This window comes from Staurois parvus, unplaced genomic scaffold, assembly GCF_062004578.1.
Source record: "Staurois parvus isolate SC_StPar_1 unplaced genomic scaffold, SC_StPar_1.0 ptg000056l, whole genome shotgun sequence".
In the NCBI taxonomy this organism is placed as follows: domain Eukaryota; kingdom Metazoa; phylum Chordata; class Amphibia; order Anura; family Ranidae; genus Staurois; species Staurois parvus.
The window spans coordinates 10,917,831-10,941,402 of NW_028317852.1; the positions used below are offsets into that span (position 1 = coordinate 10,917,831).

Sequence of the window (23,572 nt, forward strand, 5' to 3'; positions counted from 1 at the left end):
TGGATCAACAAACTGGCATTATTATTGCTAAAAATATAATAAAATACTAATATGTAAGAGCTTTTTGAATACTTAATTCTTGTGTCTGGGGTAAGTGGTCTGGCTTTAAGAAATAATGGAGAATTGTTGATTTAGAATCCTTAGAATCCTTATTTGCCAAGCACCCTTATTTGTTTTAAGTGACATATCAGAGAAATGCCAGGGTAAATATCAGGGATAAATAGATGGAAATATAAATCCTTTGGATGGTAAAACCCTTCACTACTGTTTTCTACAAGTCAGAGGGAGGAATCAGTGAGAGCTGTGGGGTCCCTGGAGATTGACAGTCCCAGAAGTCCAGTTCCAACGAGCACTAAGCGAGCAGCAGGCAAGCATGTATGCTCTTCTTCAAACGTGTGCGCTTTAATTAAAATGTTTTAAATGTTACACAGTTACTTAGAATTACATAAACTATAGGAAAGAAACATTCAAAAACGGAACTCTTGCTTTAGACTCTGGCATGTGTAAAACAATTCCATTATCTCTGGACCTCTACATGTTCACACCAATCTAATAATATAGAATTAAATATATGATAATGGTACTTTTAAAGCTATTATAAAGGGACAACAGCTGGCAAATCTTGCCAATGTTAACAAGGGGAATGGGGGTGGGTATATAGATGATCTTAATATGTGCTATCACTGCACTTTACCAAATAATTACATTTCTTTTTCTATAAACTTTTTAAGGACATCTGCATTCTTCTATGTATTTCCATATGTGGCTGCCAACTTGGAACATCTAGCATTGGATGGCAATCATCAGACAAGATGGTGTTTTTCATAAATAATTTTTATATCAAAGAGAAAGCCTGCTTTTTGTATTGACTTAATAAATAAATAAAAATATTATAACAATCCATAGCCATGCAGTGGTTAAATATGGCATATTGTACTTTGAGCAAAGGTATAAAACTTTTGCCACCTCCATAAATATATTGGTTAGTATAATGGTACACAATGTAGGCCATTTGCACATTTTCATGCGCCTACACTTCATACATTGAAAATACGTCCTGCAGCTGTTTGTTCAGTGAAAGTGTTTATTTACTCTGTTTGCTTCTGTCTCCTGCAGACCATATGCTGCACTGCCAGGAGCAACTGTATTAAAAATTCTGTGACGCTGAAATGAGCGGGAACTCACAAAGACAGATAAGACTTTCCCACTCTGTTTTATCAGCCTGCTGTGAATTAGCATTTTGTTGCAGCCCTTTTGTCAGGTTGTTGTGGCTGTCCTGGAAGTGACCACCCACCAGGCTACAACACAAACCACAAAAACTTCACTTCTTTCAACGATGCCAGTTTAATTTTACTGCAAACTAGATTAGAGCTGCTTTCTTTAGAAAGTATTTAGCATGTCAATTTTTGTCAGTATTTACAAAAAACTAAACTGCATTTATTACCATGTTGCAGTAAACTGTAGCCGATATCCACCATAAAAATACTCACCGAACTATTCTGGCACTGGACACTGGAGCTGTTAAAACGCAGAGCAGGCATTCTGTGCATCACACCCTGTATGTTTAGAACACACTCATAACCCCTCTGGCCCGACTGTGGCTGGGGCAGGTTTCTGGCCTTAAGTGTGATTGGCTTTACTTCCCCAACCGGGATCAAGATCTCTTCTGTGGGTACAAGCTGTGGGCAATCCTAGAAAAAAAAAATCACTGGATCAGAAAAAGGGGATTTATTTTTTAAAGTTAAAAACATTACTTTGCACAGTAACTAACAGAGTCACAGAATGTAAATTTCCATCTAGGTATCTCACACTGCTGCAGAAGGGCCAGCTCCACTTTGTGTAAAAACGTTCACATGTTCTCTTCTCCCCAGTCCTACCGGTAAGCAGCTACTCAACTGCTGCTATTGTGTAAGTTTTCTTTGTGGACTAAGGGCAACATTACAGAGCAATTTGGTAGCATTAGTGTAAAAGAAATATTTTTGTTAAGTTGCTGAGTAACTGACTTTATATCACATATTGGAGTTGACTACAGAACTACCAGATTCAGTAACTAATCATGTTATCCAGTTTATATGCTGATATCACACCAATGATTTATAGCTACAGTAACTCACAGAAGTGAGTACACCCCTCAAATTTTCGTAAATATTTTATTCTATCTTTTCATGTGACAACACTGAAGAAATTACACTTTGCTACAATGTAAAGTAGCGAGTGTACAGCTGTGTAAATTTGCTGTCCCCTCAAAATAACTCAGCACACAGCCATTGATGTCTAAACCTCTGGCAATAAAAGTGAGTACACCCCTAAGTGAAAATGTCCAAATTGGGTCCAATTAGCCATTTTCCCTCTGCGGTGTCACCTGACTCATTAGTGTTACAAAGTCTTAGGTGTAAATGGGGTGTAGGTGTGTTAAATTTGGTGTTATTGCTCTCACTCTCTCATACTGGTCACTGGAAGTTCAACATGGCACCTCATGGCAAAGAACTCTCTGAGGATCTGAAAAAAAAGAATAAAGATGGACTAGGCTATAAGAAGATTGCCAAGATACTGAAACTGATCTGCAGCATGGTGGCCAAGACCATAGAGCGGTTTAACAGGGCAGTTTCCACTCAGAATAGGCCTCACCATGGTCGACCACAGAAGTTTAGTGCACATGCTCAGCATCATATCCAGAGGTTGTCTCTGGGAAATAGATGTATAAGTGCTGCCAGCATTGCTGCAGAGGTTGAAGGGGTGGGGGGGTCAGCCTGTCAGTGCTCAGACCATACGCTGCACACTGCATCAAATTGGTCTGCATGGCTGTCATCTCAGAAGGAAGCCTCTTATAAAGATGATGCACAAGAAAGCCGCAAACAGTTTGCTGAAGACAAGCAGACTAAGGACATGGATTACTGGAACCATGTCCTGTGGTCTGATGACACCAAGATAAACTTATTTGGTTCAGATGGTGTCAAGTGTTTGTGGTGGCAACCAGGTGAGGAGTACAAAGACAAGTGTGTCTTGCCTACAGTCAAGCATGGTGATGGGAGTATCATGGTCTGGGGCTGCATGAGTGTTGGCGGCATTAGGTAGCTACACTTCATTGAGGGAACCATTAATGCCAACATCTACTGTGACATACTGAAGCAGAGCATGATCTCCTCCCTTCGGAGACTGGGCCGCAGAGCAGTATTTCAACATGATAATGACCCCAAACACACCTCCAAGACGACCACTGATTCCTAAAGAAACTGAGGGTAAAGGTGATGGACTGGCTAAGCATGTCTCCATACCTAAACACTATTGAGCATCTGTGGGGCATCCTCAAACAGAAAGTGGAGGAGCGCAAGATCTATAACATCCACCAGCTCCATGATGTCGTCATGGAGGAGTGGAAGAGGACTCCAGTGCAACCTGTGAAGCTCTGGTGAACTCCATGCCCAAGAGGGTTAAGACAGTGCTGGAAAACAATAGTGGCCACACAAAATATTGACACTTTGGGCCCAATTTGGACATTGTCACTTAGGGGTGTATTCACTTTTGTTGCCAGCGGTTTAGACATTAATGGCTGTGTGTTGAGTTACTTTGAGGGGACAGCAAATGTACACTGTTATACAAGCTGTACACTCACTACTTTACATTGTAGGTAAGTGTAATTTCTTCAGTGTCATCACATGAAAAGATAGAATAAAATATTTACAAAAATGTGAGGGGTGTACTCACTTCTGTGAGATACTGTATATAAGCAACACATAAAAATGCATTTTTTTTACTTAAATGAATAAACTAGTAAAGGGGTACAAACTGAAAAAATATTAAAGGTTTAAAAAACTAAAGGGAGAAGGGAGGAAGAAGTTAATTAGTCCTGATTAGGGTTAACAAAGAGTAATATGAGGTTAAAAAGGAAAATATTTTATATAAAAATATTGAATATGTTTTCAATAAAGTTGTATTGTAAAGCTGATCATTGTATGTTATTGTTATTGTACGGTATTGCATGTTACTAATGTAACACTGATCAGACTATCTGTTTTTGACATTAATAAATAAAGCTGCCTGCTGTAATTATACATATCCTGGTTGTAAATTTGACAGTCAGGAATTGCAGGCAAAAGTGTCAAGGAGAGCGACAAGGAGTGTTATGTATGCCTATTGTACTTTGGCAATATATTTTTGGGTATACGTAGTATACCCAAAATACAGACAAGACTGGTTAACCACTTGAGCTCCAGAGGATTTACCCCCCTTAATGACCAGGACTTTTTTTGCTGTTTGGCGCTGCACTAATATAAATGATAATTGCGCGGTCATGCAATGCTGTACCCAAACAAAATTTATGTCCTTTTTTTCACACAAATAGAGCTTTCTTTTGGTGGTATTTGATCACCTGTGCACTTTTTATTTTTTGCGCTATAAACAAAAAAACCACGAAACGTTTGAAAAAAAAAACAATATTTTCTACTTTCAGCTATAAAAAATATATCGTAAAGTCAAAGTTAGTCATAAATTTAAGCCAAAATGTATTCTGCTACATGTTTTTGGTAAAAAAAATCCCAATAAGTGTATATTGATTGCTTTGTGTGAAAGTTATAGCGTCTACAAACTATGGTATAGATACTGCAATTTATGCCTTTTTTTGCTATACAGCGCTGCACTAATTCAAATGATAATTGCGCGGTCATGCAATGCTGCACCCAAACGAAATTTACGTCCTTTTTTTCACACAAATAGAGCTTTCTTTTGGTGGTATTTGATCACCTGTGCGCTTTTTATTTTTTGCGCTATAATAAAAAAAACACGAATATTTTGAAAAAAAACAATATTTTCTACTTTCAGCTATAAAAAATATATCGTAAACTCAAAGTTAGTCATAAATTTAAGCCAAAATGTATTCTGCTACATGTTTTTGGTAAAAAAAATCCCGTGCATTAGCGGGCAAACTGGCGCTATCTAGGAGGGGCGCTAACACTATCGGAAGTCACCAGTGACACTAATACAGTGACAAGTAAAAATCTGTTCACTGTAATCAATGACACTGGTGGCAGGGCAGTGAGGGGGGTAAATGGGGGGGGGGAGGGGGCGATCAAGGGGTTAAATGGGATTTCTGGTGCACTAGCGGGCAAACTGGCGCTATCTGAGAGGGGCGCTAACACTATCGGAAGTCGCCAGCGACACTGATACAGTGATCAGTAAAAATCGGTTCACTGATCAGTGACACTGGTGACAGGGCAGTGAAGGGGTTAACTGAGGGGGGGGAGATTAAGGGGTTAAATGGGATTACTGGTGTACTAGCGGGCAATCTGGCGCTATCTGGGAGGGGCGCTAACACTATCGGAAGTCGCCAGCGACACTGATACAGTGACCAGTAAAAATTGGTTCACTGATCAGTGACACTGGTGACAGGGCAGTGAAGGTGTTAACTGGGGGGGCGATCAAGGGGTTAAACGGGATTACTGGAGTACTGGCGGGCAATCTGGCGCTATCTGGGAGGGGCGCTAACACTATCGGAAGTCGCCAGCGACACTGATACAGTGATCAGTAAAAATTGGTTCACTGATCAGTGACACTGGTGACAAGGCAGTGAAGGGGTTAACTGGGAGGGGGGGCGATCAAGGGGTTAAACGGGATTACTGGTGTACTGGCGGGCAATCTGGCGCTATCTGGGAGGGGCGCTAACACTATCGGAAGTCGCCAGCGACACTGATACAGTGATCAGTAAAAATTGGTTCACTGATCAGTGACACTGGTGACAGGGCAGTGAAGGGGTTAACTGGGGGGGGGGGATCAAGGGGTTAGACGGGACTACTGGTGTATTAGCGGGCAAACTGGTGCTATCTGGGAGGGGCGCTAACTCTATCGGAAGTCACCAGCGACACTGATACAGTGATCAGTAAAAATCGCTTCACTGATCAGTGACACTGGTGACAGGGCAGTGAAGGGGTTAACTGGGGGGGGGGCGATCAGGGGGTTAAATGTGACCTAGAGTGTTCTAACTGTGGGTATGTGCTGTTTTACTCACTTTTACTGTGTCTTCTTCTCTGTCTGGAACGGAATGTGTCCAGGCAGAGAAGAATGACATCATATCCTGCCCTGTGTAAATGTCAACACAGGACAGGTGAGGACAGGGACAGATCATGTGATTTCAGCCAGAAATCACTGGCTGAAATCTAATGATTGATCCCTCCTGGATCGAATCGTGTCACCCGTGGGTCGGCAGGAGCGCGCGTGCGCGCCCCCTACCCACGAATGTGTCGGGAGCGCGGAGCACGTTTTAAAACGCGCTTTTGCGCTCCACTGCCGCCCTGCACACGTATATACACAGTGGCAGGGCGGCAAGCAGTTAAAATAAAACACTGCTCTTTCTCAATAGACAAGAGATAATGTCATTGCAATGCCGCAAATGACCACTAAAGTCGAATATAGTGTGTAGACAATATGATCCTCTCAGCATAGCTTAAGGCAAAAAAAGCCTTTAAAGTCACATTTGTGCTTTGAATTAAGAGGAAACAGTCCACCAGTACAAACTTCCTGGGGTCTGACTTAAGGTGACTGTAGCTATATTAGTGAACTTTCAACAGCACGAGTATTGCTGAGTTTTGGGATTAACACACAGATCATGGCTCAGCCCAACCCTCCGCTCTCTCCTCACTGGCTGTGATTGACAGCAGCAGCAGCAGCAGCAGCCAATGGCTCCCAATGCTGCCTTAATCTCAGGTGATGAGAGAGCCAAGAGAGACACTGCTCTTGGGCACAGTGGTGGATTGAGATCAGATAAGTATAAGGTGGCTGGTGGTGGTAATGGTGTGGGGGGGACGGGGGACCGCACACAGAAAGCTTTTTACCTATACATTAAGGTAAAAAACCTTCTACCATAGGAACAACTTTAAATACCACTAGCTTGCAACTGATGAAAATTTTGGGGGAAAAAAAAATCACAGTTGCTGTATTTACTATATTTATTTACTAAGCATATTTTAGCTACAAAACAAAGGCATGTGGAATCCTTTATACACAAATAAAAAATATGGGTTATCATTAGAATACCAAAACAAAGGTTATAAGAAAAGTAGGCACAATAAAAAAAAACTGGGGTAAACGAAAAAGTAAATGGTGTCAGTAGCAGCTAAGTAAACTGCAGCATTAATTTTGTATGGTGCAGGTTAGAAAAAAAGTGGATATTTTTTGTGAGAAAGTGAAGTACCCCATTTCTTCCAGTCCTTGAGTTAATTGATTTTTCACTCATTTAAACCCTATACCCATTTTTTTTTAATACTGAGAGTATTACCATCCCTTCACCTTTGTGTACATTTCATTAATCTCCAAATTGTGTATGTTTCTAGCTCTAAAAGACATGCATTATCCCTGTTTCTATTCCACAGCAGTACTGGTAAATGACATTCTAAAGGTCTTTGCTCCCACAGAGAGTTGCGGATACATACACTGTGTGTTTAAACAAATTTCATTACTTATTCTGCTAGAGTGCTATTCATATGCCGAGCAACCCCAGGGAACTGGACCAATCCATCATCGCTTTTGCCACTAACTTCTAGTAAGTTGAATAACATCCCTGGGATAAAAACACATACAATCTGTTTTTTTTTTACCTTTGTTGGTTCTACTATAGAAAGTATATAAATGATTTTAATAATAGTTCTCATAATTAAATACCTTGCTGGTATATTTTCATAAACTATACATGTAGGGCAAATACTTTGAAATCAAAAAGTTCACAAACCACACAAGAACATATCCATATACTTGCTATTCTCTCTACTGTTCTTTACCACTGTAGCCTAAAAGACAGGAAGGAACCCATATCATGGTCACCCTTCCTCCTATGTCTGCTCACTACTAAAGTGGGGGATATCGGTCCCTGTACATAAACAGAAAGAGTAAAAAATAAAATTAAAAAAAGAAACATAGACCCTTACTCACTACAGTGCTATTAAAAAATAGACCCTTACTCAATAGTGCTATTAAAACAACCACATAAATTAGGACACAAGGGTCTAGTACATTAAAAGATGAAAATTTCCAAAGGGGTGAATGCTTTTTATAGGAGGTGTATAACTTTTTAAAAAGCAGTGAGGCGCAAATAATGTATGGTTTTTCGGGTGGAATTTCCATATATTGCAGCTGCAACACCCATACAAACACAAATATCTAAGCCAGGGTTTCTCAACCAGGGTTCTGTGAAACCAGGTTTTTCTGAGCAATGAGCCTCTCAAATAAGTTTCCACTGACACCATTGATCTTTTTAGCTATCTGTAAGAGGGTAATTCTACTCAATGGCCACAAGTGTAAGGAGTATTATTCCCACTGACCATCACACTAATGTACCACGATTTGTAGATATAGTCAGTCTTAGCAGGGATTCCCTGAAACCTGAAAGTTAGTTCCTCTGAGCTGAAAAGGTTGAAAAAGGCTGTTCTAAGCACTAGTAAGCCAAGTTCTGTTGCTGTATATGGCTGGTGCTTTTTTAGATCCTCTCTGGTATTTAAAAAATATCCCACTAATAAAATGTGTGCATATGTATTGATTACTTATAGTAAAACAATCATCAGTGAAAGGGCTACCATTATTGACCTCCTTCAAAAAAATCTGTCTGTCTGGTCCTTATGCTGAGTCACTTGCTCAATAGTCTGAATTATTTACCCAGAACAAGTATGCAGAAAAAAATCAGAGAAGAGGCAGATTTCCTCTGCATATATTCCCAGGGTTACTTTGAATTAAGGAAGTCAGCAAGGCATTTTGAAACTAGTATTTGTAGAAGGAAAATTAGTTTCCAGGTTTCCCCCTTGACAGGTTTCATACAAGGTTTTATATACAGTACATATCTACCTTTATAATGAGTTGGTATATTATATTTTATGTTTTTTTACACAGCACATATATTTTTCTCTATGTGACATTTGTCAGCACTAAATGATAAATAATTATAGAAATGCACTTCAAAAGTATTTTAAAGTAGAACTATGGCGCATAAAAATTGATTTACTACAGCACTTAATTATAAGTCCATCTGCACGTACAGTGTTCTCTTAGCTCCCTGCAAAGTCCCACAAACACCTGTTGAGCCTGCCAGTAAAGTTCACTTAATTCATTTTCTTGTGATGGTCTGGCAATGATACTGCACTGCTCCTGAATTCAAAGCAGAGTTGTCACTTTCATGTAGGTTGTGCCAATTCCAATAAGTAGAATGAAAAATGTTTCAGAGGAGAGGTTTTAAGTATTGTCATTGCTAATTCACAAGCCTGTAGCTACACCGCCTAGCCACACTCAGGTGTCCTTTTATCATGCAGTGGTAAATGACTGCTGCTCAGTTCGCTGGCATTCTCAGAGGATCAGTTCTCCTCTGAATGCCTTTTTATGAAACGGTGTAGATCACTTCTCCTAATGAAAGGAGAAGCAATCTACAAACACTTTCAATGCTAGAAAACGGCTGCTGTTACTGTAATCTCGCGAGATTACAGCAAGAAATCAGTCAAACACAGTTTCTAAGCAGCGGTAAAGGGGGCTTCCAGATTCTGATAAGCCCCCTGCCCACAGACCCCCACAACCACCAGCCAGGGATGTGGAGAAGAGGCCCTTCTCCCCATCAACATGGGGACAAGGTGCTTTAGGGGGGGAGCCCCCTGCCCCAAAGCACCCTCCCATGTTGAGGGCATGAGGCCTGGTATGGTTCAGAGGGGAGGGGCGGGGGCGTTCGTTTGCCCCCTCTTTCCTGACCTGCCGGGCTGCATGCTTGGATAAGGGTCTGGTATGAATGTTTTTTAAATTTTGGCGTGGGAGTTCCCCTCAAAATCCATACCAGACCCGAAGGGCTTGGTATGGATGGGAGGGAGGATCTGAAGAATATATTTAAAAAATACATATTTTTTAAAATATATATTTTTTAAATATACTGTATTCTTCAGATTTTTTTTAACATATAAAAAAGTCCTTTTAACATATATTTTTACATACATATGTAAAGGCATTCCAAAAATGTAGATTTGTATTTTTAAAGACATACAGTATATTTGAAATTTATTTTTATATTTTGTAATAAAAACACATTTCAACAAGCAGTATATACACCTATATATATATATATATATATATATTTATTTATTGAAATATATTTTGAAATGTATTGAATATGGCCAAGACTGTAGCATTTCAAATATATGTCAATATATTTGGGAAGAAAATTTTTAAAATATATTTCAAATATATTTTTCTTTCATATGGGATTGTAGCCACAGATGCAGCTAATTAGCTGCAATGGAGGGCAGGGAGACATTGCGGGTCTAACACACCCTGATCCAGGAGAACCTCCTGTCACCTGCCCATGCTATCACATTGGGGGCTCAATGTAATAATGTTACCCCTCTTGTGACAGCAAAAAAGGTAAAGAAAAAAAATAAAAATAATAAATTATAATAAAGTAAATATAGTAAAAATAATAAAAAAAAAAGAATAGCACCTCAATACACAACCCAATGCCAACTCACAGTGAAGGGTACACATAAAATGCGCCACACATGTAAGTGACAGCAATAATTCTAGGGCCATAATTTATGCTTAACTCTAAGTTATAACCTGTAAAGGGTATTAAAGTGTGGTATTAAAGTAAAATTTTACAGGAACACACAATTTTCAGGTGTGATATGCTTGGTTGGGTATAATAATGTTTTAGTTTGTGCTAAAATTCATTTTAGTCTACTTTTAGTGTACTTTTAACTTTTAGCTGCACAAATATTCTGTGAAATACAAAAACTGCAACAACTACTATTTTATTCTCTGGGGCCTCTGCTTTTAAAAGTTATATAATTGTTTGGGGTTTTAAAGAAATTTTTAGCAAAAAAATGCAGGGTTTAACATGTCTGTGAAAAAAAGTAAAAAATTGTAGACTATAATTAAACTCTCATATGACTATAGTATGTTTCACTGGGTTTTTCTCATGCATTGCCCTTGAGAAAGTTTATCAAATAAATAAATAAAAAAAAAAAAAACCTTTTGATATGGTTATATAGTCCACCACTTACATCAGTAATTCGAAAAATACCATAATACAACTATTGTCATTCACTTGAATCAACATGTTAAAACTCAAAAGTTAAATGTACTGTATGTGGTCACGCTGTAAATAACACACCTGCAATTGACATTGGCAACCTTTCTTCATAAATTGTATTCTCAAACACGCTGAATGTATTGTTAAATCTAAAACTTGTGATAAGGATCTTGCATAAATTACGCAGTTCTGGGAAGGCCACATATATTGTGGAGTCTAAAGTTAGCCAAAAATATCCCACATAAGTATCATTGGCTAGACCAGCCTTTCTCAACCTTTTCAACACAGAGGAATCCTTGAAATAGGTTTCCAGTCTTTGGGAACCCCTACTAAAAATTACTATATCTACATCTCATGATATATTAGTGAGATGGTCAATGTGAAGAATGATCCTTACACTTTTTGGTCATTGGGAAGAATTACCTCCTTACAGAAAGCTAAAAAGACCAATGGTATCTGAGAGGCAGAAATTGCTCATTGCTCAATGAACCCCTAGCAATCTCTGAAGGAGGCCTAGGGTTCCATAAAAGCCTGGTTGAGAAACTCTGGGCTAGACATATTCCACCTGCTACATAGGAAGCAATGGAGAATATTGTATGTAACAAATGCAACAAAGTAATTAGTGAATACAAAGAGATGGCAGGTTTACTATAGTTATTAAAGGATTAGAAGAAACATAGTATGGTGGAAAAATTCACATGTAGTGATCCTGAGATAATCATTGCAATGTAGCTCTTCTTTGTATAAATAGCTAATTAATATAATTCTAATTGAAAACCAATATGTAGCATCATATGGTTAATGGTACAATATTCAAACAGCAATAAATGAGGTACAGTTGTGTTCAAAATAATAGCAGTCAGACATCACTAACCTGATCAATCACTGTTTTTGGTAGAAATTATATTTCTAATTATTTCCTAGCAGGTGTAGCAGAGTAGAAATAGAAATCCAACAGACCCAACAGTCATGACATGAATGCTGCTGATTCTGTGAAATTGAATCACTAATTGAAAGGGGCATGTTCAAAATAATAGCAGTGTGGAGTTCTATTAGTGAGGTCATTCATTCTTTGAAAAACAGGTGGCAATTATTGCCCTTATTTAAGGAAAGAAGGCAGCAAATGTGTACATGCTGGTTACAGTGCATTTCTCTCTGAAATTCAGAGGAAAATGCGTTGTTCCAGACATTGCTCAGAAGAACAGTGTACCTTGATTAAAAAGTTGATTGGAGAGGGGAAAACATATAAAGAAGTGCAGAAAATGATAGGCTGCTCAGCTAAAATGATCACAAATGCTTTAAAATGGCAACCAAAACCTGAAAGACGTGGAAGAAAGCAAAAAACTACCATTCGAATGGATAGAAGAATAGCCAAAATGGCAAGATCTCAGCCAACAATCAGCTCCAGGAAGATCAAAGAAGGTCTAAAGTTACCTGTGAGTACTGTTACAATTAGAAGACGCCTATGTGAAGCCAAGCTATCTGCAAGAAGCCAACGCAAAGTTCCATTGTTGAAAAAAAGACGTGCTGAAGAGGTTACAATTTGCCAAAGAGCACATTGACTGGCCTAAAGAGAAATGGCGCAACATTTTGTGGACTGATGAAAGTAAGATTGTTCTTTTTGGGTCTAGTGGCCAGAGACAGTTTGTCAGATGACCCCCAAACACTGAATTCAAGCCACAGTACACTGTGAAGACAGTGAAGCATGGTTGCGCAATTTTCTCTACGGTGTTGGGCCTATTTATCGCATACCAGGGATCCTGGATCAGTTTGCATAATCAGAATACTTGAGGAGGTCATGCTGCCTTATGCTGAAGAGGAAATGCCCTTGAAATGGGTGTTCCAACAAGACAACGACCCCAAACACACCAGTAAACGTGCAACATCTTGGTTCCAGACCAACAAGATTGACGTTATGGAGTGGCCAGCCCAATCTCCGGATCTTAATAGAAAACTTGTGGGGTGACATCAAAAATGCAGTTTCTGAGGAAAAACCAAGAAATAGAGAAGAACTGTGGAATGTAGTCCAATCATCCTGGGCTGGAATACCTGTTCACAGGTGCCAGAAGTTGGTTGACTCCATGCAACACAGATGTACAGCAGTTCTCAGAAACAGTGCTTATACAACTAAATATTAATTAAGTGATTCAAAGGAAAGCAAAATCTTCAAACATTTTTCAGTTTATATAGTGAATGTTTGAGTTTGTAAAGAAGAATACAAACATTGCTATTTTTTTGAACAGTCTAATATTCACTTTTCTTCAATTTTTTTAGAGGAACAACACAAATTTGATATATTTTTCTTCATGTTTTGATTTGGAATAGAATGTGTAGTGTTCCCAATGCATGTGTGTGTATGGTAATAAAAGCTATTAGAGGGATTTTGAGCTTTATTCACTTTTTTCAACACACTGCTATTATTTTGAACACAACTGTATATGATCCACGAAGCTACTGCATGATAACTATGTTATCAATAAAATGTCTAGTTTTCTATAGTTCACAGACAACTGAACAAACACCACTTGTTAAAGATATTCACTGTATGCAGTAATGATATATTATTTTGAAATAGAACAATTCCTGTATATTGTTCTATTCCAAAACTTGTCCTGGATTACAACTTTACTTTATAATATTCATAGTAAAATAAGAGCATTACAAATGATTTCCAAGTTTGAATTCTGCTTTAAAAATTGTAAACCAGTGTTCAAATAGAAGGCTCCACTCTGGGTCCACCTGTTTATCTACAATATATTCTTTTCAAGGAACGCTATTTATACTACAGGGAAGCTTCTAATAAACCTTTCCTGTAGGTTAAATAAATATCTCCTAAAGGAGCACGGTATAGGAGATATTCGCTTGTGTGGCATCCACCAGCGCATTTGCTTTCATGGAACAGCATACCCGTGTTGTTCTTTCAGAGCTCTGTGCCATGGCTGTGACTCATAACATTATCGCAGCTTGGCCATTCAAGCAGCCACAGCCTGCAAACCCGGAAGGAAGTCTGGATGAAGATGGAAGTCTCTGCAATGGTGACAGAATGCCACTGGAGGAAAGTCTCTCATAATGTGCTAGTATGCAATGCATACTAGCACATTATGCCTTTATCTTGCAGGGGGAAATTTTTTTTTTTTTAGGTTCAAAGTTTACTACCACTTTAACCACTTGCCTACCGGGCACTTTTACCCCCTTCCCGCCCAGGCCAATTTTCAGCACTTAAAGTTCTCTTTTTGGAGGACTAATATATACCTTTAAAGACTCTTTGATATGCATCTGCTGCAAGAGAAATAGCACTGTCTGTATATCCTACGGGATGTTCCACTACAATCCAAATCTACACAGAAGCTATAGAAAAAATGTATTATGTGCACATCTGAAAATTTGTAAAGCTAGTGTATGATGCTTTCTGCTTTCTCTGTGCATTGTGCACATTCAAGCACTAAACATGCATATAGAATACCTGCCTGGCTCCTTGACATGTAGACAATACACTTAGACGATTTATGTCTGTGAAGATGATGACAACAAACTTGGCAGTGCTGGTACCAAGTCAAAATTTGTAGCGAAAAAAAATATAAGAATTGGATCAGTTCACAGCAGTGTCAATCACCTTTATGGTAATGAAAGTCTGCAAGCTTAAGCGTTGGCCAGTTGTTCCTAATTGTAACCATAACATTAGGCATGCAATGTAATGGTGGAGAGCTATGTAGCCACTTGGTATCACTAGCTGAAATAGAATGCAAGAGCACCTGATAGAACACCAACACATCAATAGAGGTCTGGGGGGGCTACACAACAAAACCAACCCAACCCCTGTTGGTAAATGGACAGGGGGCATTTTTCTGTTACCGTACAGAGATTAGTGAAAATGTTTTTCAGGGTCTTCTTAAGGAGACCAATATTTGTGCTTACAAGCTAACAGATCTTTCTAGAAAAAAAAGGTGTACAGTACAATACCTCAGAGATGTTGACGCGGCCTTCCTGAAAGGAGCACGTAGTTGGATCATGAGTGCAGAGGTTGCGGTATTTGCACCAGTGGCAGCGAAATGCACTATTCACACAAGACAAGCACCTTGTAGAAAACAGAAAAAAACATCACTCAGGGCTAGTTAAATGCTTGACTCGTTAAAAACAATCATTTCCCTGTACAGACAATATGGTATTTCAATATTTATAGCAATTTAAACAGTCATTGTGCTTGTTTACCTATTGTACTGCTAATGTTTAATCTACGCTTAAATACAATATTATCAACATTTAATACAGTAATAGAAATATGGAATGGCAGAAATGTAGAATCACACATTTCACAAAATTATAATAAGGTAAGTAGTAACTCAAAATACATCTAGCCTGAAAAGACACTATACTTTTCTTGTAATCCTTTAACGTTAAACATATTCACAAAATCAGTGACAAAACATAGTGGGAAATAAAATTACTTTATTTTGAGAGGCATAAATGACAGATTCATATACTGATAGAAAGACAGATGATTCAGTATACAAAGAGACCACCCGTGACTGGATGACAGGGGAATCTGTTTAGATTTCTGTGACAAATCCATCAAAACATTTAGCAGCAAATGGCAAATAAACCAATCTATGGTCTAAGTCTTATCCTTGCACTGTGATTTTTTGATTTAACTATCCAGATTTAGTACTTCATTCAAGGCATAAATGTTTGTAGTAAAAAAAAAGAATATCTCTAGAACCAGCCAACCAGTATAAACAGCGACTTCCTCTGCATATACACTGAACATGGTGGAGCATAAACAGTACAGGTTTCCTGTAACCAAGAAAGACTCTAGCAGCATAAACACTGCATCACGTTGACATACATTAAGCATACATATATTAGCTTTAAATATATCGAGTTACACACTTGTAGCAAGTATCATCTGTCAATACAAGCTCACTATTTATACCAAAAAATATCAAAATACCTGATTTAAATGCATCATATAACACATCAGTCTTTGCTCTGGCTCCGTACCTGCAATCATTAAAATTACACAAAATCTTCTGCAGTTATGAACCTTAAGAAGAATGAGGGATATTTAAACCTAAAAAAATTGTATTACAGAGGCACTTGCCTATTGTCACATCACCTAGGATAGATTTTGTATGGCAATGGAGTGCAGTTTTCATGGAAACCTATCACCTTTACATGGCTGCACCACACTGCCTAAAACCATGGATGTTGCTAGATCCAGGCAAGGTTTGTGCTCCCAGTCAGAGACACCCAGGTTATTCATTTGCAGCCATATTGCCTGCATTTTTTCATCACTCAGCAGAGTCAGTGGCATGGGACTAAGAGAGAGTCTTTTGTTGTCTCACCAGTAACTGATCAGTGAGATCAATTATCTCAGCTACATTCTATACTGCATGCTGCATATAACATACCCTGGATCACTGCAATTTGCATGCTCTGCTGCATGTGACATACTTTGAACTGCTGCAATCTGTAAGCTGTGCTTTATGGTACATACTCTGGAGCACTGCATATTGCAGACAACAGCACACCATATGCTCTTTTGTACCACACATAAGAAGATAATTGTGCTTTGGATTATTTTGCTTTATGTTGCAGTGGATCACTGCAACATGCACTAAGCAAACACTTTGCACCCCAAATAGCTGCTCTTCGTATAATGTGCTATAGGTTACATTCATTAGCCTAAACTCTGTACATGCATACGACTAGTATATTTTTAGGATCCAGAATTTCACTGTTCAGTAAGGCTACATTCACACTGAGCTGAGCGTTTTCAGGCATTTTTTCAAGTGCATTTTTCAGGTGTTTTTTTTAGCAGATTTGAAAATATTATAGATGTTTTTAAAGGCGTTTTTTTCATTTAGGTTTTTGCTGTGGCCAATAGAAACCTGTGTAGCTGTGCCCCAGGCACATACAATAGGAAAACCATAATCAAGCACATGGCTGCTATACACAGAAGTTCTGTACCTTTCTCCTTGATCAGGGGAGCAGTGTAGCTGTTCCAGTGTGGCAGCAAGCTTTGTCCCACTTCCTCCCAGGCTCTGGTGGTTGTTGCCTGCCTCTTATAACGAGGATCACTGGGATCATAGATGCAGGGGTGGCCACGAATGAGAACAATTAAAGACTCAACTTCCAGAAGCAGACTCTCCTCCATTCTGATCATAAGACGTGTGTTTATAAGGGGAGGGGAGCTGCTGTTTGAGCTGAAAACGCTTGAAATAACGCTCATGTCTTGCTGTTCAGGTGTTTTCCATTCAAGTCTATGGGAAAAAAACACTCAAATCTGCCTGACAAATAGCGCATGTACTTTTTTGAGCAACAGGTGTTTTGCTACAGGCGATGAAATGCTCAAATGTGAAAAAAGGGGCCATTGAAATGAAACAGATTTTCCTTCTTGAGCATTTCTGAGCGTCAAGCTTTCAGCTGAAAAGCGCTCAAGTTTTACTGGTGCCTGAAGGGGCCCACTTTTGGTAGTGCATTACAATAAATACACCGCAATTAAGAAACAACTCACAATAACCACACAATTTCTATGATTTGTATATATTTAGCTGCAAAAGGATAAATATACTTTTAAACAACCCAAGTTAAAGAACTTCCCCTCTCCCTTCCACAGAAGCTACCTCTACCCTTTTTACTTAAATCAGTTGGCAAACAAGTCTGGGCTCCAATTCTCCTCAGAGAATTGTTCTACTTCACAGCCCCACCAGTTCAGAAGAGGACAAGAGCACAGCCAGCATAGGTCATAACTCTTCAATCAGGTTGTCTGCTGATTAGAGGTAAGTACAAGTAGGCATATGTAGTAGTGGGGGGGGGGGGGGGGGTTAGGCCTACATAGTACAGTAACCCACAGCATACATATTTTATTGTGGTAGCTCTATGGAAAAAAACAAGAGTATGAAGACCTTGATCCTGATTGTTACAGAAGGATGCATAATTTGACCATTTTGCAATGGCGAGATAGCAGTGAACAGAGTAAGCCTGATTTACTAAACTGTGAAATGAGGTTTAGTGCAGTAAATTAACTTAGTTTACTTCAAAAATCCAATTGAAGACTAAGAGATACTCTATTTTTCTCAATATCTATACACATGAATGAATGTGTATGTTGATTTTAATCCACTTCGCTTCACACTTTTTTAGGTCAAACCCAATGAAAAGGCAGATTACATAGAATATTTTAAGACTGTATTTTACAGCTTCAATGCTGATATAAATTGTAATTATCTGTTGTGAAGTTTTAATGTTTTAACGTATCAGGAAATCTACCATAATTTATACATTTATAATATATATATATATATATATATATATATATATTACAGAAAATTGTTATCATACTTACCTTTAATTCTCTTTTCCTGGGCCCTCCTCACATCAGCCTACTACGGGTCAGCTCTGCCCTCCTGACCCCTCCAGGACAACCCATAACTAGCCCATAAATCTAAGCTAATCCCCCCACAGGTGTTCCAGCACAAACCTCGTGACGGAAATGAAGGGTGGGAGACTCAGGCTGATGTGAGGAGGGTCCAGGAAAGGGAATTACGTTAAGTATAATAACAATTTTCCGTATTCCTGGACCTCCTCACATCAGCCTATTATGGAAAATAATTAGCAATGACATGGCCCAGATGGGAGGAAAAACAAAAAAAAAAAAAGATACTGGGACCATAAAAGTACTGCTAAACACACAGACATTTAATAGTTCACAACTGAAAAAATAACTGCAGCCCCAAAGCGATCAGAATCCCTCAAAGATACATCCATCCTGCAAACCACCTCTGCCGAGACCTTCAAATAAGAAGCCCATGACCCCGCCATGCCCCAGGTTGAATGATCTCTTACTTCTTCAGGAGGAGGAAGGTTCAAGAATTTATAAGCCGATTGTATAATTCTAACAATGTAGGCTAAGAAAACCCTAGCAGGCATTGCCTGCCCTCTTCTTGGGCCTGAAGGGTAGACAAAGTAATTATCCACTTTTCTGACATGTTTGGTGGCCACTAGGTAGACTGTAAGAGATTAAACTAGATCTAGCTTTTTCCATTCTTCTTCTGTTTCCTCAGGAATAAAGGATGTAAATACAGACTCCCAATTCAAGTGGAAAGATGTGGACACTTTGGGAGAAAAAGAAGGTACTCGAAAACGTGAGAAGTATCGAGGAACCCATGCTTTGCTGGGTTTTTTTGCCTTCCTCTGGATCAACTGTGGGTATAGATTATAACTTTTTTTTATTTTTTATTTTTTTAATGGTTGAAATGAATGGACTTTTGTCTTTTTTCAGCCAGACTAACTATGTAACTATGCTCACAGCTGAGGCCATCAAATCTATCACCGGTGTCCCCCATTGGCTGAAGACTGCCTGGAAAAATCTCATACTGAGCGACCACTTGTTGTGGTTGAAAAATTTCCGACTTAGAGAATCTGCTATGGTATTCTTGGACCCGGGAAGATATGCCGCTGTTATGGATGTCAGATGATGTTCTGACCAGAGACAAATTTAAACCGTGATCCTCAGAGGGTTCAAGGTTTTTGTGCCCCCATGACAGACCACATAGGCTACTGCTGTTTTGTTGTTGCAATTTAGGGAAACGTGCTTCTCCACCTCCTGTTTTGCGCCTCCTAAAATGAAAATATCGTCCAAATAATGGAAGATCTGAACACCCTTGGTCCTTAACAGTACAATAACTACTGACAAAATCTTTGAAAATGTTTTTGGAGCTGCACACAGTCCAAAAGGGAGGCACAAAAACTGAAAATGAGCACCCCTGGCGACAAATCTTAAAAAAGTGATGGTGACTTGGGTCCACGGGCACATGAAGATACTCATCTGCCAAGTCTACCGATGACATCCAATAGTTGTCTCTTACTGTTGCGATAATTGTGTCCAGCGATTCCATCCTGAAAGCTGGAGGTTTTATGAAGGAATTCAGATCTTTCAGATCTAATACTGGTCTGAACCCGCCTTATGCCTTTAGTACAAGAAATAAGGGGGAGTATACCCCCATACCTCTCTCCTAAGCCGATACTGGAAAAATGGCTTTGGTGGCCAAAAATTCTTCTACATAATTGTACAAATAAGCAGCCTTTTCCTGGGAAGAGGGGATTCTGGTTTCCACAAAATGAACCTGCAGAGGTTTGCTGGAAAATTTGATCCAATATCCTCTTTGAATAACATCCAAAACGCATTCGTCCGTCACCGATTCCGTCCAAACATCCCTGAAATGGGCCAATCTTGCCCCTGCTTGAGGTGTTTGACGGGGCAAACCTTCAGAAGCTCTTCTCTGTGGGCTTGGCAATCTGCCCTGCCTTGGACTTGGGTCCTTTAGTGAAGGAGGACTGACTGGACCTCCAGGGGAGTCTGAAATACTTCTGTCCAGGTCTGTAAGACTTTGTGTCTTTAAACTGATCTTTCGATTTCTTATTTGTACTAAAGGAATGGTGCTGCCTTCTTCTCTCCTGGGGCAATAATCCTGACTTGCCCCCTGAGAATCTGTGAATGGCCTCTGTGAATGGTCTTTCCAAATAGTATATTCCCCCCCGAAGGGAAGATAGCAAAGGCCCTGTTTCGATGCATTATCAACAGACTGGTGCTTTAACCACAGAGCTCTGCGTGCTGTCACTGAATGAGCCATGAGATTGGCTGCCATACGTACTTGGTTGACTGCCATTTCTGTGATAAAATCTGCTGCAAGTTGTAAAAGTAGCAATGGTGAAGAACCAGACCTCTGCACTCCTCTATCTGAGACTGAAGCCAAATCAGAAATCCAAACCCCAAGAGCTTTTGCCACAGATGTCAAAGCCACAGCTGGCTTACATGCCACTCCCGCCAGCGAAAAAACTATTTTGAGGTCTGTATCAACTTTCTGGTCCATGGGGTCTCTAAAGGAAACAGAATCCTCGAGAGGTAGTGTAACATGCCTTGCCAGCCTCTGCAATGCTGCATCCACCTTGGGGAGTGTATCCCAAAGCTGAGAGTCCTTTGTTTTAAAAGGATATAGTTTAGCTCCCCTATTTTGTGTTGTACATGTTTGGGTTGGGCTTCACCCATTCTTCCTCAATTATTTCCCTGACTTTGAAAATCAAAAGTAAAGCAGGGAACTCTCTTTTTAGTTTGGGATAATATTTCTCTGCTTTCTTGGAGAAGAGGCTTCTTCATCCTCCCAGACAATGGCTTGTTTAACCACATTCACCAAAGTTGAAACTTGCGTAAAGTCGAAAGAGTGTGTCTCAGAAACCGAATCTGACCCCGAGGAATCAGAATCTGAATTTCCTTCATGATGCGAAGCTGACACTGGAGACAGTGAAATTTCATCCAAGGAATATCTTCTTAATGTTTTCTGTGATCTTCCGAAAAGCCTGCAAACTGCATCTTTAATATAGGATTTAACTTCCCGAGATTCTGCTTCTTTATCTTGCACTGCATCTTTAAAACAAGAAGCACACCCCAATTTTTTAGGGAGCGCTGAACAGGCCCAGCACAAATTCTCTTGCATGCGGGATGGAGAAGCCTCTTGAGAGGAGGAGTCCGCGCCTTCACGTCGCTGGTTTGCTCTCCTCCTGTGAAAAATTCTCGATTTGTGGGTGACTTTTCTTCCCAGAACCTCCTGGTGCCTTTTCGTGAGCAACTAGAGAAGGCACATTGACCGGCGCCATGTTGGGCTCTTCTTCCTGTCCAAGAGAGGATGCACTCTTTTTTAAAAAAGTTGCCAGAGCTCAAATAATGATTAAAAAAACACACACTTGTTCTTACTAGAGAAGAACACACAAAATAAATAAATAAAATAAATAGCCTTTCAGAAGTTTGCTTCAGTGCTCTGGGCGTGGAGGAACTCATGATGGCACTAAAGAAACCAAAATAAAAGAGAACATATGAAAAACACTGCAAAGGAAGAAGCTGAAACTGACAGTACCTCAGAAGGATCCATAGACTCACAGGGGCAGTTGGAGCTTGAAGCCAGCAGAAAAAGATCAGGAGGCTGCAGGTCTGTGGAAGTCTCAACAGCTGACAGGAGCAGGGAAGGAAGCTGGATTTAAATCTCCCGCCCAGAAGCCTCAGAGAGGAGCTGAAAGCTTCCGAACCTCTGCCTAGCAACCAGGAAGTCCCGGCCACTCACACCTCCTGCTGCAGTGAATGAGGTAGCCTGAAACTCGATCAGCTGCCTAGCTCAGAGTCTCTGCAGCAATTGACCCTCCCCTCTGAGCCACAAGGGAGAAGGAGGCCAGCAAGCCCCAGCCAGTCCAGCCATAATTTTGGTGACAAATCACGCTTCTCTGTCTGGAAATCCAATAGACATGTCTGGGTTTGGCAGTTGCCAGCAGAACAGTACTTGCCTAACTGCATTGTGCCAAGTTTAAAGTTTGGTGGAGGGGGGAATATGGCGTGGGGGTTGTTTTTTAGGGGTTGGGCTTGGCCCCTTAGTTCCAGTGAAAGGAAATCTTAAGGCATCAGCATACCAAGGCATTTTGGACAATTTCATGCTCCCAACTTTGTGGGAACAGTTTGGGGTGGCCCCTTCCTGTTCCAACATGACAGCGCACCAGTGCACAAAGCAAGGTCCATAAAGACATGGATAAGTGAGTTTGTGGTAGAGGAACTTGACTGGCCTGCACACAGTCCTGACCTCAACCCGATAGAACCCCTTTGGGATGAATTAGAACTGAGACTGCGAGCCAGGCCTTCTCGTCCGACATCAGTGCCTGACCTCACAAATTCGCTTCTGGAAAAATGGTCAAACATTCCCATAGATACACTCCTAAACCTTTTGGACAGCCTTCCCAGAAGAGTTGAAGCTGTTATAGCTACAAAAGGTGGGCCAATTCAATAATGAACCCTACGGACTGAGACTGGGATGCCATTACAGTTCATGTGCGTGCAAAGTCAGGTGTCCCATTACTTTTGGCAATATAGTGTGTGTGTGTATATATATATTTCACATAATCTACACACTGTAAGTCTTTCTGAGAGTGAACAAATTTGTATGCCTGCACCTGAAAGATTGGCTTTTCCCACTGTAATAATACGATTCATTTAAGTATAATCCTAAATAGAATTAGCAAGTGTTCAATAAATAAAGGCTCAACCAAAGCCATTTTCCACATTTTGATACCACAATAATATCATAAGGGTTTTTTCAGAATCATTACTCACTAATACTTAACAGCTGCTGTTAAATATGTTATGCATTTGCATATGTCAATATGTCATTGTCAATATTGTTAATTCCATAAAGTGAGATTAGGGATGTTGTCACTATACAGTATAAAGTTGTAGGAATAATAATTTACCCATAAAAGATATACACAAACATTAAGGGCTCAATGACACCAGGTGCAGGTGAGCACCAACACAGTTCTAGCGCAATACAGGCCGACAGCCAAACTTGAGGGGGATGCAGTGGTATATGCTGCATCACAACACTACAAGACAAATAGGACTTAATGAATTGTCACTTGTTACATTTTAATAAAGTTCTAACAAGACAAAAAGCAAAGCTTGCTGGTGTGAATGAGCCTAAAGGCTAAGTTCACCTC

At 39.7% G+C, this 23,572-nt stretch overlaps 1 protein-coding gene across 1 annotated transcript in view; it reads right to left on the reverse strand.

The window, feature by feature from the left end:
• PLXNA2 (plexin A2) overlaps positions 1-23,572 on the reverse strand; it is a 502,290-nt gene that overhangs the window by 190,926 nt on the left and 287,792 nt on the right. Inside the window, exons 9-10 of the mRNA XM_089668339.1 lie at positions 15,002-15,116; positions 1,491-1,691 (exon numbers count right to left, since the gene is read on the reverse strand). Of these exons, the coding sequence (XP_089524465.1) occupies positions 1,491-1,691; positions 15,002-15,116 (316 nt within the window). The remainder of the gene's footprint in view (positions 1-1,490; positions 1,692-15,001; positions 15,117-23,572) is intronic.